Source organism: Aegilops tauschii, chromosome 1 (genome assembly GCF_002575655.3).
Source record: "Aegilops tauschii subsp. strangulata cultivar AL8/78 chromosome 1, Aet v6.0, whole genome shotgun sequence".
Classification (NCBI taxonomy): Eukaryota; Viridiplantae; Streptophyta; class Magnoliopsida; order Poales; family Poaceae; genus Aegilops; species Aegilops tauschii.
The window spans coordinates 65,014,413-65,030,855 of record NC_053035.3 but is presented as its reverse complement, the minus strand read 5'-3'; the positions used below and the strand labels follow the sequence as shown (position 1 = coordinate 65,030,855).

At 44.8% G+C, this 16,443-nt stretch overlaps 2 protein-coding genes and 1 non-coding gene across 9 annotated transcripts; all 3 read right to left on the bottom strand.

Annotated features, from left to right (window-relative positions):
• Positions 1-242: 242 nt before the first annotated feature.
• On the bottom strand, positions 243-2,171 carry LOC109763864 (UPF0481 protein At3g47200). The gene has a single exon (XM_020322739.4). The coding sequence runs from the start codon at positions 2,148-2,150 to the stop codon at positions 561-563; it is 1,590 nt and encodes a 529-aa protein (XP_020178328.1). The 5' UTR covers positions 2,151-2,171; the 3' UTR covers positions 243-560.
• A 241-nt stretch (positions 2,172-2,412) lies between these two features.
• On the bottom strand, positions 2,413-9,586 carry LOC109763842 (beta-carotene isomerase D27, chloroplastic). 7 transcript variants are annotated; one of them, XM_045232476.2, is made up of 9 exons: positions 5,959-9,568; positions 4,536-5,661; positions 4,366-4,458; positions 3,940-4,044; positions 3,729-3,828; positions 3,458-3,549; positions 3,299-3,379; positions 2,908-2,998; positions 2,413-2,792 (listed from the first exon to the last, which is right to left on the bottom strand). In XM_045232476.2, exons 2-9 carry the CDS (start codon positions 4,680-4,682, stop codon positions 2,638-2,640), a joined length of 864 nt encoding a protein of 287 aa, XP_045088411.1. In that variant the 5' UTR covers positions 4,683-5,661; positions 5,959-9,568; the 3' UTR covers positions 2,413-2,637. The 7 variants fall into 7 exon arrangements, 3 of the variants coding, with proteins under 3 accessions (XP_045088411.1, XP_073364230.1, XP_045088410.1); XM_073508129.1 differs by having other exon boundaries at positions 2,930-2,998; XM_045232475.2 differs by having other exon boundaries at positions 2,930-2,998; positions 3,299-3,549.
• A 3,266-nt stretch (positions 9,587-12,852) lies between these two features.
• On the bottom strand, positions 12,853-12,948 carry LOC120973053 (small nucleolar RNA Z101). Its single transcript, XR_005767176.1, has one exon. It is a non-coding gene; the product is annotated as a small nucleolar RNA Z101 (small nucleolar RNA).
• Positions 12,949-16,443: the final 3,495 nt, after the last annotated feature.

Below are 16,443 nucleotides of genomic sequence, written 5' to 3'. Positions count from 1 at the left end.
CTGTGGACTACAAATGCGCTAGAACACAAGGCCCAGACATTCGGTCTGCCAAAGATAATGTTCTGGTACTTGACGCCCATCGGCCCGGGCACGGCAAGGCAGAGAGGGAAGGAAGAAGGAGGGGCGAGACCGACGACAGCCACCGCGTTTGAGGGTGAGGGGGAGGAGGATAGGGGAGAGGAGAGGAGAAAACCATCATTCATTGATTAACGGTTCCTGGCAGAAAGGTTTGTACACTATAATCCGGCAACATAATGATCATATTTTTGTGGCATATTAAAGCATGTGTTTGCCATGTGCAAAAGTGACATACAAATTTTACATTCATTGCATCTTAAAATAAGATATATTAGGAAAACATAATTTTAAACATTCATCAAGCTCAAGTTTCTTGTATTTATATAAATAAAATAAATTTAATGTGCTAAATAAAAAATCAAATCACTTGTATATGCACACGCAAGTGGCATGGGCCCGTGGGCCATAATGTGCGAGAACACAAGGCCCAGACAGTCAGTTTACCAAAGATAACATTTTGGTCGTTGACACTCCGGTGCATTTCAGCTGTGGTACTTGACGGAGGTGTAGGTCTGGACCATGGTGGAGACGAAGGTGACGAGCGCGACGACCTCGATGACGACGGCCCACGGCAGCGTGAAGTAGTTCCGCTGCACGTCGGCCCACATGACGTACAGCGGGTGGCGGCTCCGCTCCCGCAGCTTCTCCAGCAGCACGCACAGGTAGCTCGTCACCAGCAGCTCGCCGCCGGCCGCCGCCTCGCTCGCGACGCCCATCGTCCGGAAAAACCTCGCCACGGCCTCCTTGGTCTCGTTGCCCGCGCCGCCGTGCTGCTGCACCACCTCCGCCGCCGCCAGCACCCCCGCGTCCTCCGCCGACTGCGCCATCTTCGCCATGAAGCACACGTACGCCGACACGTCCATCGGCGTCTTCATCGACGCCGACGCCGACTGCTCGAATGCCATCAGGTTCAGCAGCAGCGGCGCCGTGCGGAACTCGATCCGGAGCTGGGGGAGGTGGAGCCGGTCCTCGTGCTGCGTCAGCTTCACGGCCAGCGGCACGGGCCCCAGCACCGACGCTATGCCGGCCACCGCCTTGCTCCCGCTGCCGCCGCGCGCCTTCTTGAACTGCACACCCATCCGCTTCAGGTCGCTCGCCGCCGGCACGTCCTCCTTCCCGTAGCTCGCGCTCCACTTCTTGTCCTCGGGGAGAATCGGGTACAGCAGCGGCACGAACAGAAGCAGCGGGATGCGGCGCAGCAGCCGTGCCGCCTCCTGTGCCGTCTCTATCACCGCACCGTCCTGGATGGCGCGGGGCGGCGGCTCCCACCGTGTCCGCGCCGCGGTGATCATCGCGTGGAGCAGGTGCAGGACGTGGGAGACCCCCTCGGCCGGCGGCAGCTCCTCGCTCATGTCGCGGCCCTTCTCGCCGGCGAGGTAGTACAGCACGAGCTTCACGAGCAGCACCGGCGCGGGGTAGCCGGTGGCCTCGAACTCCGGCAGCTTCGTGTTCGCGATGAGATCAACGAGTAAGAAGAAGGGCATCTGGTTCTCGGCGAGGATGAGGTCGACGGAGAGCTGCGCGGGGCCGAAGGGCGTGGCGTGCAGCGACGGTTCCTCGTGGCCCGTGGCGACGTTGATGAGGTGCTCGATGATGAAGCAGCCGTCGAGCACCATCATCTGGATGAACTCATCAGGGGGAATCTCGGCGACGTCCTCCCCGACGTACATCGCCCGGGCCTCCTGCTCGCGGGCGGCGACGACGCGGATGTACCCCTGGATGACGGCGAGGTGCTGCGCCGTGTCGGGGTGGCCGCGGGAGATGAGGCTGTTGAGGTACGCCACCTTGAGCCGCTCGGCGGGGCGGAGGCGCCGGTCCTCGCGGCTGTGGAGCGGGCCGATGGCGACGAACCCCGGCGTGTAGTCCTTGGCGTTGTTGTTGCGGAGGTGGAGGGGGACGCGGGACAGCCGGTGGCTGGTCGCCATGGCCCGGTGCTGCTCCTCCGCCGCCACGCCCTCCTGCTTCTGCATCAGGGTGCGCGCCAGATATTCGACGTGCACCGTGATGTCGCCGCCGCCGCCACCGCCACCGCCACGGCCGCCCGGCATGCGAAAAGGCCGCTCTCTAGGCATCCTGAACGATGGAACAGTGCACGTGCTATGCCACGATCGCCATGAACTGCATGCCCGGCTACATATATAGGGGCGGAATGGAATCTGAGCCCAGTGTATGCCAGCTTGGAGACGATGATGAGATGGACACGCAAGAACAAATCTGAGAACAGGATCCCAGAATGATGTACGCTTACATACAGGTATATACGTAGCTTCCGTCAGCGATAAAGAGGACAGAACATCAGTGCCAATTCTTTGCTTTGCTTGTACACGCAGACAATACGAGATTCAACTTCGTTATTCTAATTATAGTAGGTTGCATACATCCCAATTAAACCCATGCACGCAGCATGTGGCGTGTATGTGCACATCATGCTATACAGTTCAGCTAGGGAAGAAGGCGGCCCAGCCCGCAAAGCCCGCGTACAAATCCATCTTCAGTCTAGTATAGCCCCAGGTGAAGCCAAGGCAGCACCATTGCTGAATCATACCAATGTGCCTGGTTTCAGAAACAGCAGATTAAACTTGGGGGCATAGACCATCTGGGCCACCGCTGCTGCCAAGCTCTCTGCGCCGTCTCGCATTTGTGCATATGTCCAAGCAGGGTTCCTTCAAGGCCTTGTCCGTGTCGATAGGTGGGGGTGGCACTCCAAAGTTGAACTGCAACGAGCAACATTGTTATTGGAGAGTGCTTCTTCGGTGGCATTTGGTTGCAAAAAGGGATAAAAAAATGAGCATAGCTATGAGATTTTGCTTTTAGCATAGCAAGATGTACATGATCCCTGAATTTCTTTAACCTGGCAGCTATAGTCTTCAAAATTTGGCTCCATATACAAATCGACGCCCATGTGATCCTTGAAGAAGGTCTGAAAGATAGGAGTAAAGATAGACATCTGTTTTTAATAAAAGCCGCATGCTGGATTGAAACTTAACCATTCAAGGAGCATTTCTTGCTGGATCTGGTACAATTTTGGGTGAGAACAATGTTATCAAGATCTATTCACAATTAGGAAACATCGACATTCACAAGCAGGTTTCAGTAAGCAGATTATACAATTCCAGTTTGCTAAATTGATATCACATGCCTTTGAGTTTGGGAGACAAAGTTATTGCAGAAAAAAGACTGCGGAGAAGTACAAATCTGGAAATACAACACATAGACACACCTGGGTTGGCAGTTTGCACGTGTTGATACAAATGCCAAGACATTTGCTCTCTTCCAAATATTTACACTTCTCGACAAACACCTGGCAATTTCCATAATGACATATTAACAATTCAAAAGTCTTCGTGAAATGTAAATTGAAGACTGAACAGATCAATACCCCACTTGACAATGACTTCCCATTGGGCAGTGTCACAGAATTCACTGAACATGTGCCCATCAGCCATTGGCACGAAAGCGCTGTTGCTCTAGCTTCACGAGTCCAACGGATCACAAGTAAGAAAAAGAAGACCACCGATCAACGGATCACAAGTAAGAAAAAGAAGACCACCGATCACGCTAAGTTAATTCTGCAGTTGATCTCTACAGAGAATTGAGTCCTGAAAGTATTACATGCACTGCCTAAAATGTCTGACTTGCAATGAACTCACCTACCATCATGGATGCAAGTTGGCCATTAGCAATTGGTGCTAAAAGAGCTTTGAAAAGGACCAGCAACAGAGGGGGGAACAGTGCCTGGAGTACTCGGACCTGAAATTTGTAAGAGAAGAGATACAGAGAAGCATAACTGGATTTAACTTTTAAGTCATGTAACTATGGCAGAAGAGGTGGGACTGGAGATGAACAAGAGCAGTGGCATACAGCTGATTGCTCAGTCTCCGAAGCACTCTTCCCCTTGATCATGAGGCGATTCGCAACTTCGATCAGCCCTTCGTATCCAGGCTTTTGAGAATCCCACCCAACCTCCTACAGCTTTGTGCACAGAGAATGAGAGAAATTAACAGATGTAATAAGTACAACAGCAGTGAAAAGGGCGGGGTTCAGTCTCGGTTTATTATTTCATCATGTTCTATCCAAATAACAGCAAGAATTGAAATATGTTGCATGTGAGTCGACAGCCGAGGTTCAGATTAGCTAAATCTGTATCGTGTCATAATTTCTGCAGTCAACCCCATGAATCGAGGAATCATTTCATATCGGCGCTGAACAAAAATCACTTGCATGGCGGAGAGGAGATAGGTAGCCAAGTAGAGAGAAGAATGGGACGGGTGGATCGATGGGGCTCACCTCCACCATCTTGGCCCGGAAGAAGGCGAGGAGGAAGTCGTCGGCTAAGGAGGGCCGGTACTCGCCGCCCTTCCCTGACGGCGGCGCTCCCACCTGAAATAGCACGAGGAATCAAGAAACCGTAGTGCCCCGCCAGGGCGAGGAGGCTGGCTAGAATACCTAATACGTACCGGCGGCGATGAGCAGTACAGCCGGGAGGTAGGCCGGCGGCTGGGTCCCTGGACTGAGGGGGCTGAGGAGGACGAGGTGCGAGGTGGGCGAGATGGAAGGGCGGGGAGGAGGTAGTGGTGGAGACGGCTCGTGGTCGGAGTCGCCATGGGCGTGGACTGGACAGGCGCCGGCGAGCTCGCTCCGGCTGTGAGCCTGTGACAAACCGTAGGAATCAACCAGTCAGGTGCGTGGTGGATAGCCGGCAGAGGCCCACACGTCAGCGACCTTCACCCATTCCTTTTATTTTGATTTTTTTAGACAATTAAAATTTTATTATTATTCTCCCGGAGGCAATGCGGTGGTACCTACTCTCTGCCACACCCATGTATCCTTTTGGCCCAAGAAATCGATACGCCAAGCAACAATACACAAACACTTGGCCTAAAAAAAACAGTAGCCCCGCCAAAAAAAAATAAAGTACACAAACACCAAAAAAAAGAACTCAAGAAAAGACATAGACTACCATCAAATTGTCCAAAATCACACAGACTTACCAATTCCTCCCAGTGGAGAAGAACAGAGCCTACAAAAATCTCTTAAGCAAAGAATATTTTACTAAAATTTGCAATCCATGTACAAGGCATACAAAAGTTTAAAAGAGGGGCCAATTTAACTAGTACAGTAGTAGAATGCAAAAGTTTCAGCTACCATTGAGTATGTAGGGATTGTGTCTTGTCTTAATTTCCAGGGAGCTAGTCTTAACAGGAATAGTTCTACTCCCTTCGTCCTATAATATAAGAGCGTTTTTTACACTAGTGCCCTCTGTCCTATACGTATAATATAAGAGCGTTTTTGACACAAAAACGCTTTTATATTGTGGGACGAAGGGAGTAAAGGCTCAGACAGCATTCTTGGTGGAGTATAACAAGGAAAACAAAAATGTCTACATAGAATCTTGGTGATGCATGTGAAGAGCAAATCAAAGGAGTATTAACAGTCACTCCAGTTGGTATCAAATAAAGCCTGAAGCAATTCTCAGAATTCCCCAAACCAGATTAAGATCATCAGTGAACCGTAACAAACACAAACTTGTCCCAGAGCCCAAGCAGAGTGTTGCCAACCCCATTAATGCCAGTCCAGCAAAATCTGAAGAGATAATAAAGATTCTTCTCAGTGTGGATCAATTTGACAAAACGAATAAAGTTAAGGAATATAAAGCTGGGTGTCAGGTTATTACTGTTAAACAATTCGGTAAATTAACTATGATCAAGTTAACTGCATTTTGAATTAACCAACTTAAGATGACAATCTGAAGGAATCTATAATCCACTACAAATATCACAAGATAGCAGAACTCAACTAGCAATGCTAGTAACCAAATCAATCTATTCTTGAACATGGCAGGAAGCCAACAAAACACTGGGATAGTTAACTGAATGTTACCTTGACTGAAACGAAGGTGTTGAAGTGGAAGCCTGACGAAGCTGGAGAAGCGGAAGTGGCGATGCAGATCGGCGAGCAGCGTGCAGAGGCACTTCCCAGAACCTTGATTGCTCCGGCACCCGTGCAGGTCAGCAAGCCGGAGAAGGAACGGAGATTACTGCTCTCCCCGTCCTGCAGCACAACAGGAAAGGGATGGCGAGGCTCCGGCGACGAAACAGAGAAGAACTCAGGTGAATGCTTTTTCTGTGTGTCTTCCTATCTGGGACGTCTCCCTTTTATAGGCACGAATCAGCAATCAACCCTAAACCAACGAACTGCCTAAACTTCAGGATCCGCCCCCTGGAGTTTGTCCCACGCACTCCTCCTCCTGCGGCGACTACTTGTGCAAGTTTATCCACCGGAGAATTCGTGCGGCAGCCGTGGTACCGTTGATGAGATGGACTTCACTTTGTAAGTTTGTATCAATCAAACATACCAGAATTCAGTCCGGCTAGAAACGGGATCAGTTGACACCAGGGTCAGACCTCGACTCACCCGTTTGCACAGACCTGAAACTCTGTTTCTGAATGTTGACAACCAAACTGTACTGAAACAAGGTTTCAGACATTGTATTCCATTTACATCTGACAGTACCATCCTGACAATTTCCTTAGGAAAATATAGTGTAAATGTCACTGCAATAAAGCTCTGTTGCACTATATTTCCAACAATTACATCATCGTCTGTGCCGCTCCTCTGCCTTTGCTCTCATTCTGATCCCTGGTCTATGCTGTAAAACAACTGCCTTTCAAGTTGTAAAAGAGAAAGTAGAAGTCGCAGCGGTGGAGCATTTAGGGCACCAAAACCAAACAGGACTGGACAGGACTGTACATGTGCTTAGGAACAAGAATTTCTCGTCAAGCAAATGCTTTAGGTCCTTCTCCTCTGTCACCAAAATGGTGTTGGTGCCTTGTGGACTTAAGCGAAAACTCGCACCGGTGAATTCTTGGCTATACCTTTCCCTACATTACGAGGAGCAGGAAAGCAGTTGAATCTTCAATGAAGTGTGCTCTCAATAACAGAAAGATAACATACTGGCAATACTTTTATCACCTGTATTCAACAATCTCTTTTTTCTCGCACGCGGGAGATCTGCGTATCATTACATTAAGAAGAAGAAATGGGACAAGAACCCATACAGCACCCAGTCACACACGCTACACATGCCACACTATTGTTCTTAGACTACATTCGCGCCTGTTTATCATTAAAAAAACGACCAGACAGGACTACAGCCAAACAACTAAGCTCCAAGGGCCATGGCAGTCAAGGAAGAGAGGCCCTGTCAGCCTGCAATCTCCCAAAGACACCGCTCATCGCCGGCAGTGTATTCAACAATCTCCATCAGTGCTACTGACAGCTTACACTATGAGACTCCGACATGAGCTCGAATATCCACTAAATGAACATAGCATCAGCAATCTCAAACATCCCTTTTTTAGGGACCCATTTGCCCTGACATTATCAGAAATTCCTCAAACTAAAAGTGAGTCTACCCTTAGCACATCACTGAGAATGATATCTGCTAAAAATGCATTCATATCAAGGAAAGTGACTGTTTTAGAGAGATTATAAAATCTCGGGTGGTTGGAACAAACCATGCTAGAAAAGCTAGAATTGGTGTTTATTGGGCTTCTTGTGGAAAGAGCACATATCTATACCTTCCCTGTTCAATCAGAAGCCATTATCCCTAAATGCAACCAGTTCTGCTAGACTATGTGGTTCACCTTTCCACACCCAAAGAAGCTTAAAAGATACACAGATATGAACTGAATGAAAAATGAATGACCAGTTTTCCACAAGCAACTAATTTGCATTTACAATACCAGCAAGAGACCCAGATGGCAATGGAATAAATCAACTGTACCTTCCAAGGAGTTATACACATCCAATGAATCAACTATTCAACTGTGTCTGACTCCTCCGAAAAATCGATACCTTGCAGGGAGTGATTTTATTTGCTCATGATATTTGCCTTCCCTTGAAAATAGATGCATCATCAACAAACCAGTTGAATTTTCAAGTGAAATGCTCTTCCCATCAACTTTAGACAAATAATTTCCAGCCTTGACTATCTCACCTTTTTATAGCAACATTCTGATGATATCATTTAACAGAACGGAGCTGGGAGCATCACCACTCGCCTCCATTGATGAAAACATATGATCAGCTTCTTCCATTGATCCTTCTTTTAAAAGATTTGTCATCATTATTCTGTAAGTAGAAGCATTAGGTACCAATCCATTGGCAGATATTGCAGCAAACAAAATGTTAGCTTCTTCTCTTCTTTGAACCCTGTACATTGCATCAATCATGGTATTGAATATTGTAATATCGAACTTCACATCCACTGCACCTAATTTGTGGAACAGTATGATTGCTTCCTCAGTGCAATTATTCCTACAAAGTTCTCCAAGAATTATACCGTATGTGGAAATGCTCAGTTGCTCACTGTAGTTTCACTTTCAATCATCTGATGGGCAATCTCCGCAGCTTCCTTGCTTCTTCCATGGTTGCAAAGGGAGGCCACGAATGAGTTGCGAGTAACATCATCTAGCATAAGACCCCGGCTTGTCATTTCTCTGAATATTTTTACTGCCTCATTCCACAAGCCCAAAGAGGAATATCCCTGGATGATACACTTATATGTCACGTTGTTGGGTCGAACATCATTATCGACCATATGCCGAAGGAATGACTCTGCCTTGTCCATTGCTCTGGCCTTGCACAGCGCATCAATTATCGAGGTATATGTCACCACATTAGGCTTAACTCCTTGCTGCCCCATTTTGTTGAACAGATCGCATGCCTTGCTTACTTTGCCTTCCTTGCAGAAGCCGTGGATGACCGTGCTATATGGCACCACGTTGGGGGCGCAGACACCTCCTTCTTTCGACATCATCCGGAGCAGGTCGAGCGCTCGCTGGCTCCTGCTATCATCGCATAAGACCTTCAGAACGACGGAGTATGATAAGGCATCAGGCACACAGCCGAGTTCAGACAACCTATGGAGCAGCACGCTGACAGCCTCGTCTGTCCGTTTTGCGAGGCAGAAGCACTTGATGAGGGCGTATGCGTCGACGCCGTCTGTCCTCAGGCCCGTCCTGAGGAGGCGGCCGAAGAAGGCAAGCCCCAGGTCAGGGCGACGCGCGCGGCAGCAGCAGTCCATGAGGATGCTGTAGGTGTGGACTGTAAGAGGCGACGCATGCGGGCTGGCTTCTCGGCACAGGCGGTTGAAGAGAGACACGGCGAGGGCGGGGCTGTCTCCGCAGGCGGCGGAGGCCGGAGCGCGGGCAAGGGCGGCGAGGAAGCCGTTCAGGGCTTGACCAGGGACCGGGGTTGGCCGCTGCAGCAATTCGTCGAACAGGTGGCGTGCGTCTGCCGGGCTGAGCGTCCCGGCGCGGACCCGCTCTGTGGCCGCGGCGAGGGCGGCGCTGGGATCCCAGCAGCGTGAGGGCCCCGAGGTGGAGGTGGAGGTGGAGGAGAGGCGGCGGAGGAGGCGGGGCATGGGCGTAGTGGAGTAGAAGCGAGGCATCACTGGCATGGTCACCGTCTTGCTTGTGGAGTGGCTAAGAGTTTTCTTTTGGACAGAGTCAGGCGCCTGAAAAAAGGATTTACCTCGTGGATAGCAAATTTAAAAAAAAACTCCAAAAAAAACTTTGAAATTTTTCTGATTTTTTTGCAGGAAACGTTGATGTTTTTTTCTACACGTGTATCAATTTTTGCGATGAAATCCACGAATGAGGTGTGGGCAAAAAAACAAATCGATGCTCCAAGAAGTGTGTTTTGAATTGGTTCAAAAAAAGTGTGTTTTCAATTTTCTTGCCAAAAAATTCAGAATTTTTCTTTTTTACTATTTTTCGAAATTTGTTGTTCATCCAAGCTCATATGAGCTTGAGCTCGCAATAGCACTTTGGTCACCTCAATCGGTTTCATCCGCGCTCATTTTCTTCTTGCTCCGCAAGTGTGCACCCAACATGCGCCGCTCGTCACTCCGTGTGTTCTGTTTATTTGGTTTACATGATTCGGTTTATACGGTTTTTTGATTTGTACAGTATTAATACTTTGGTAAATACGGTATGAAATTTAGATATGGTTCGGTTTCGGTATATACCATAAAAACCAAAGTTGACGCGAATTTGAAAATAACATATAATAGTTTGGAAATTTATGACTCAAAACACATATCTTTTTATACAAAGAGTATATAACTATATGCGAGTGTATATGCATGCATGGATTCGAAGGTTATGGACGTGCTTAGCATTCTTTTGAAGAGAAGTATGACTACGTTACAAGAAAAATGAATGCACTTAATAGGAAATCTAGCTTATGTACATAAAAGACTATTTGTATGGTTGTTCTTCCGAGATATATACATATATTTTTATTTCGGTTTATTCGGTAAACCGTTCGGTTTTCCGGTATATACCATAAGAACCAAAATTCAAAATGGTATAAGAAGTTCATACCATATCGAAACCATAAACCATAAAATTGGTTCGGTTTGGTTTTGTTTTCTGTATGGTTTTTCGGTTCGGTTTTAAAATGCACAGGCCGCTCACCACCGTCGGTTCCCGTCACCCGCGGCTTGAATGCTGGCACGTGTCGCCTCGTCGCCTTGCCTCGCCCGAGCCACCTCCTCCGCCGCCCCCGACCATTCCTAAAAAGTCTACCGTTCTCTGGCGCCGACGAGCACCCTCACATCTGAAACCCTTAACTCTTTGTCCCTCCTCCACCAGTGATGCCTTGACCTCCTTGTCTCCAGTTTGGAGCTGCGTTCACTGAAAATCAATGCGCCTGTCAAAGAGCAAACACATTTTTTAAATAATACTTGGAGCTACGGTATGTATTTGGTTATAATATAGAAGAACGATTTGCTGCATTGGGCTATACCGGGCTCCACACCGAGTGGAGTTTCTCTTTCTTTCTTGAGGAACCATCTCGCTTGTTTTTCTCTACCAGCTGGTTTGTTTATTGCAACCGACTCGATTTATTTATAATGTTGTACCATCAACACGGTGGTTAATTTCCTAAGAAAATGTCACATAGTTGAGGAGGGTCTAAATGTCTAATGCATACTTTCGTCCAACAATCCACAGAACATCCCTTGGCCCCCAAAACCCTCAAATTTGCCATCGTCCAAAAAAAACATCTCATCCAACTGAATTATTTGTTACACATAAACATCTCAAACTAATCTTTTTTGTAGTTTTCATGTTGATGTTTCTTTGCTATCTGATCCTATGCAAGGCCAGAGGGTCCGATTATAGATCACTAGTCTTCTTCCATATTCTCACTTGACTGATCCAAGATAACTCTGTTCTACCACTGACTGGAGACTTCAACTGTTTTCAAAGAATATATACACAATTTCAGAAAATAAATATATACACACCTTTTGACTGTAAATTCCTTGTATGGATTTTCTCCAAATTTCCAACAAAATCAAAGGGCAGGCCGCAAACCAAACCATTACGCCTAAAACAAGGGATGATTATGTAGCACTAGAGGAAGAGCCTACACTTGGTTGCAAGTTTCTGCAACACAAACAATTCAACTAGTACTGTCAAAAAATAAAAATCAACTTACGAGGAGCCAGCAAGGTTTCTAATTTTTAAAATCATCACATGTAATGGAAGTTGTGGCATCCTCCTTAATGTGAAGGAGAACAAATGAAGCTGGAGTTGCTGAAGCCGTTAGTGGTCTTCAGGTTGCACCAACAGCTTTTTCAAGGAAACATGCTCACCGCATATGTCAATAAACATTTTTTCTTTGTTTACCATCTGCCCCGAACAATCTTCATACAACCCCCACAAAAAAGTAGGAGAGAAGTGCATATTTCAACCCCAAACTCTTGCCCTAGTCTAATTTACAACCCTGAACTCCAATACCATCTAAATTACAACCCCCAACTCTCAAAACCGGCTAGGATTCAACCCTTCTCTCCTTATTTACCAGTTTTGACCTAGTTGACTGGGTAAACAGTAATTAATTTTTTTTATGTTTTCACCAGGTGAACGGTGGATTTAAAAAAAATCGATTATTTGCACCGGGTTAACATTAATTAAAAAACACAAAAAAAATCAAAAAAGATGATTTGTGTCATGATGTCCGTGCCAATTTTCAGCTTGTTTGGATATCTGAGTAGCTCTCAGCTAAAAAGAGAAATGTGGGGTCTGTGAAACGGTTAACTTTTCATGGACTGTTCGGGCCGATTTTGTTTTTTTGGTGAGAGCTATTCAGATGTCCGAATGCGATGAAAATTGGCACTGACCTCATGCTTTGAGACATCTTCAACGCAAAAAAGTGGATTTATTTTTGAACTTTTTAGTTTTTTTTAATTTGTTGTTCACCCGGTGAAAAAAGAGAAATTTTATTTTTTATTTTTTTCAACTGTTTTTTGAATCTACTGTTCACCTGGTGACAAAAATCGTATTTTTTTATCTTTTTAAATTTGACCTATTGACCAGTCAATGGGTCAAAACCGGTCAACTGGGAGAGAAGGGTTGAATCCTGGCCGGTTTTGAGAGTTGGGGGGGGGGGGGGTTGTAATTTAGACGGTATTGAAGTTCGAGGTTGTAAATTAGACTAGGGCAAAAGCTCGGGATTGAAATATGCACTTCTCTCAAAAAGTAAAGAACAATCTTTCATACAGCCCCAACAAAAATGTAAAGAACAATCTTCATACGGGGAAATGATCCTCCCTAGGACCCTGCCTTCTCAAATTGAAATGTTCATCAACACCACAGGATCATCCTCATATAAATGGTTTATGCCAAGAGCACTAGCACACTAGTGAACGCCATCAATGGGTCTAGCTGTATTCACCTAATTAATAAGAGGATATAATACAGAATGCATCAGATCTCCAAGGCTAAAAGAGTGACATCACATAAACGCCTGAGACGCAAATTACACATCTAACTTGTGTCTCCGTGTCTGCATGAACACAGCTCTTCCAAGAAACAGCGTCAAGAACAAGGAAAAACTGTAAATTCCAAAAGAAACTGCAAAACACGGACAGGCCCTCAGCATAGATGATAGCTATGGAGATAACGGGTCTCCTGCCGTAACTCCCGGGATGTTCGTACGGCATCTGTAAAATCACCATTGACTTTGTAACTCGATATGGATCACTAATCACACAAAGCATAATTCTGTACACCAAAGAACAGGGAAACACGATTTGAGCATCATACCTTTGAGGAAGCCCCACTCTACCCAGTCTTACGCGTTGTTCATATCAAGCTTGACCCCAGCCAACAATTCTTTTCCCTTCCTCTTACCCCTAATATGTTGTGTGAACTCAAAAGACAGGAGGATGTTGTTTCTCATCAATCTTCCCCATCTTCCTGATAAGAAGGCACTCTGAATTAGTTCAGGTAAACTAATTCCGGGAGATTCACCAAAACCTTGGAGATAATTTTATAAGAAATGATAAATGAGCTTATGGGCTGAACTCTCTTTTAATCTCATCGGATTTTTGACTATCGGGTTGAGTCCGATAATCAACTGACGAGTTGCTTCCCCTATACGGATAACATATATGTTTTCAGAAAATTCACTACCACATCCTTAACTCACTGCCCAAAAAGATCCCATAATGTCTTGTAAAAGATAGCTTACGGCATTCATGATACAATCAAGAGCCTCTTTTGTTTGTTCCTCGCTATTAGGATGCCAGCAGTATGTGTTTCATCTCATGTGTTATCCTTGGCTCAATAGCATTTGGCAGCTCTAGCTATCTGGAACCTGCATGGGAAGTGAAATGACCTTTGTAGTAGTTACTACCAAGAGATTTCAACTACTCCATTTTAACATCACCTTTCAGCTTTTCAAAATTTGTTAGTTTTCATCCTCTCTGAAGGACAGGAAAGAAGTATGAAATACTCCGATTTTCCTTGTACAGCAAATCATTGTGAGCATATTGTTTCCAGTACAGGTTATGCTGATCCTTAGGTATCTCCAACTTGTACTTTAGTAGTTATTTACGAGTCAAATTTACTGCAACATAGGAGTAGAGCTTAGCAATGTTGTGCACATATTCTTCTTTAGCACTTTCCTGGCATAGAACATGCACATAGAGCATAGAGGCAGCATCAATGTGAACCTCCGTTCCTCCAAAACCACAGACCAAAAATACATGAGCTAGGAATACAAGATTTTTTATCAGGGTGCATCATCTATTCTGGAAGTGATACCTACAATTAATATTTGAGGTTGGAATATCATAACCTTTCGTGATGGTGTTACCTGAATAAAAATACTCTATGGCAGTACGAGATTACAACAATATTACGTGGAGGAATCTTCAGACATTGGATGGAATTGTGCAGGCATATGTCTAGTACTCCGTATTTCATTTCAGATGCATCAGGCTATTAACAATGATGCAAATCCCATCCTAAAACATGAAAAAAATAACAATTAGTATTCATCACATTTTATATGCTAAACGCTCATTGCTTACTCATCATATAAAGTACACTATGTAAATGGTACTAGAATTACAATTGTAGTGGGTTTAGCCTAGCATAGTCATGTAGTTAGTTATTTCGATAATCATAATGCACATGTTGGATACTTGTATATCATGTAGTGTGGTGCCTAATTTGCAAGGGACACAGAAGTTTAAGAAAGAATTACACAGTTTATGGTTTGCAGTTGAATAACAAATTAAGAAATTGGATGATTGAACAACTCTATTAATTAATATATAAGAAGAAAACAAAAATGAACTGAATGAAGGAATGACTGACCGATTTTCTACAAGCAAGTAATCGGAATTCCTTAACCCAACAAGAGGGCCTGATGGCACACAATAACTGAACTGTGCCTTCTGAGGAGTTATGCCCAAACACAATGCACTACTCAACTATAGCTCCACCAAAAAATTGATACTCCCTCCGTCCCATAATGTAAGACGTTTTTTGACACTACACTAGTGTTAAAAAACATCTTACATTATGAGATGGAGGGAGTACTTTACAGGGAGCAATTTTATTTTCTCCCTATATTTGCCTTCCCTTGAAAAGAGACGTATCAGCAGCGAAGTAGTTGAAGCTGCAAGTGAGATGCTCCTGCCATCAACTCTAGACATATAATGTCCAGCCTTGACGACCTCACCTTGTTCCAATAATATTATGATGATACCATTAATAAGACGAGAGTCCGGAGCACAACAACTCTTCTCCATTGATGAGTGGTAGAACGCAATCCATCAATGTAATCCTTAATAAGTGAAAACTTCTCCGATATAGTGTAGTTGGGAGAATTCAAAAAGATAATGGGACTATCATGTGTGGGTGCAATAGCAATAATTTCATTCTTAATATAAGGAAATATAGCAAGTTCATCTCCATAAGCATAATTTAAATTGGCATCATGGCCACAAGCGTAGCAAGCATCATCAAAAAGGGATATTTCAAACGAATCAACGGGATCATAGCAATTATCATGGCATTCATCCTTCGGTAAGAATGAAGGGAAATTAAACAATGTATGAGTTGAAGAGTTACTCTCATTAAAAGGTGGGCACGGGTGATCAATCCGCTCTTTCTCCGCTTGTTCTTCGCTCTCCTCATCATCTTTTTCATCCAATGAGCTCACAATTTCATCAATTTCTTCTTCCATATACTCCTGCAAAATATTAGTCTTTTCTTGGACAACGGAGACTTTCTCAATAAATACATCAATATCGTAATTGCATTTATAATTATCATAGCAATATTTAAGGATAGCAAAATTTTCAGGTCTATAAACTGAATCATCAAAATCTTCAAACTTTTCAAACAAAGATTCAATTTCATAAGCACCCTTAAAAGCAACAAATTCTTCTCTTCGTGCCACATCATAGTAATCATATATATCATTAGCATAAGAAGCCAAGGTCTCATTATCATTAAATTTGCATGAAAAGGGAAGGTGTGGAGCGTTCATCCAAGAGCAACAAGTATAATCATATCTCAAGCATAGCTCCCGAGCATACCAATGCAACATATGAATTTGATCCCATAACAATTTCCCTTTATGAGTCAAGCGATAATCCCTAAAGTATCCACGTTGATCCAACATTACTCCCATTATATAGTTGAATGGGGTTTTCTCAGGATTATCAAAGTAGTGCATAATATCTTTTACATAACGAGCATCGAGGGTTTTAGGAGGTTCCCCATCTCCATGAGTAGCAAGTACCACTAATTTTTTGGTGTTTCGTGTTCCATATCCACAACCAAAGATAGAGAACAACTTAGAACAGGAAATAATAACTACTTAGTGATAAAGCAAACAAGCACACATGAGAATATTCACCCCACGCTATTACTTCCCGGCAACGGCTCCAGAAAAAGGTCTTGATAACCCACAAGTATAGGGGATCATTTGTAGCCTTCTTGATAAATAAGAGTGTCGAACCCAACGAGGAGCTAAAGGTAGAACAAATAT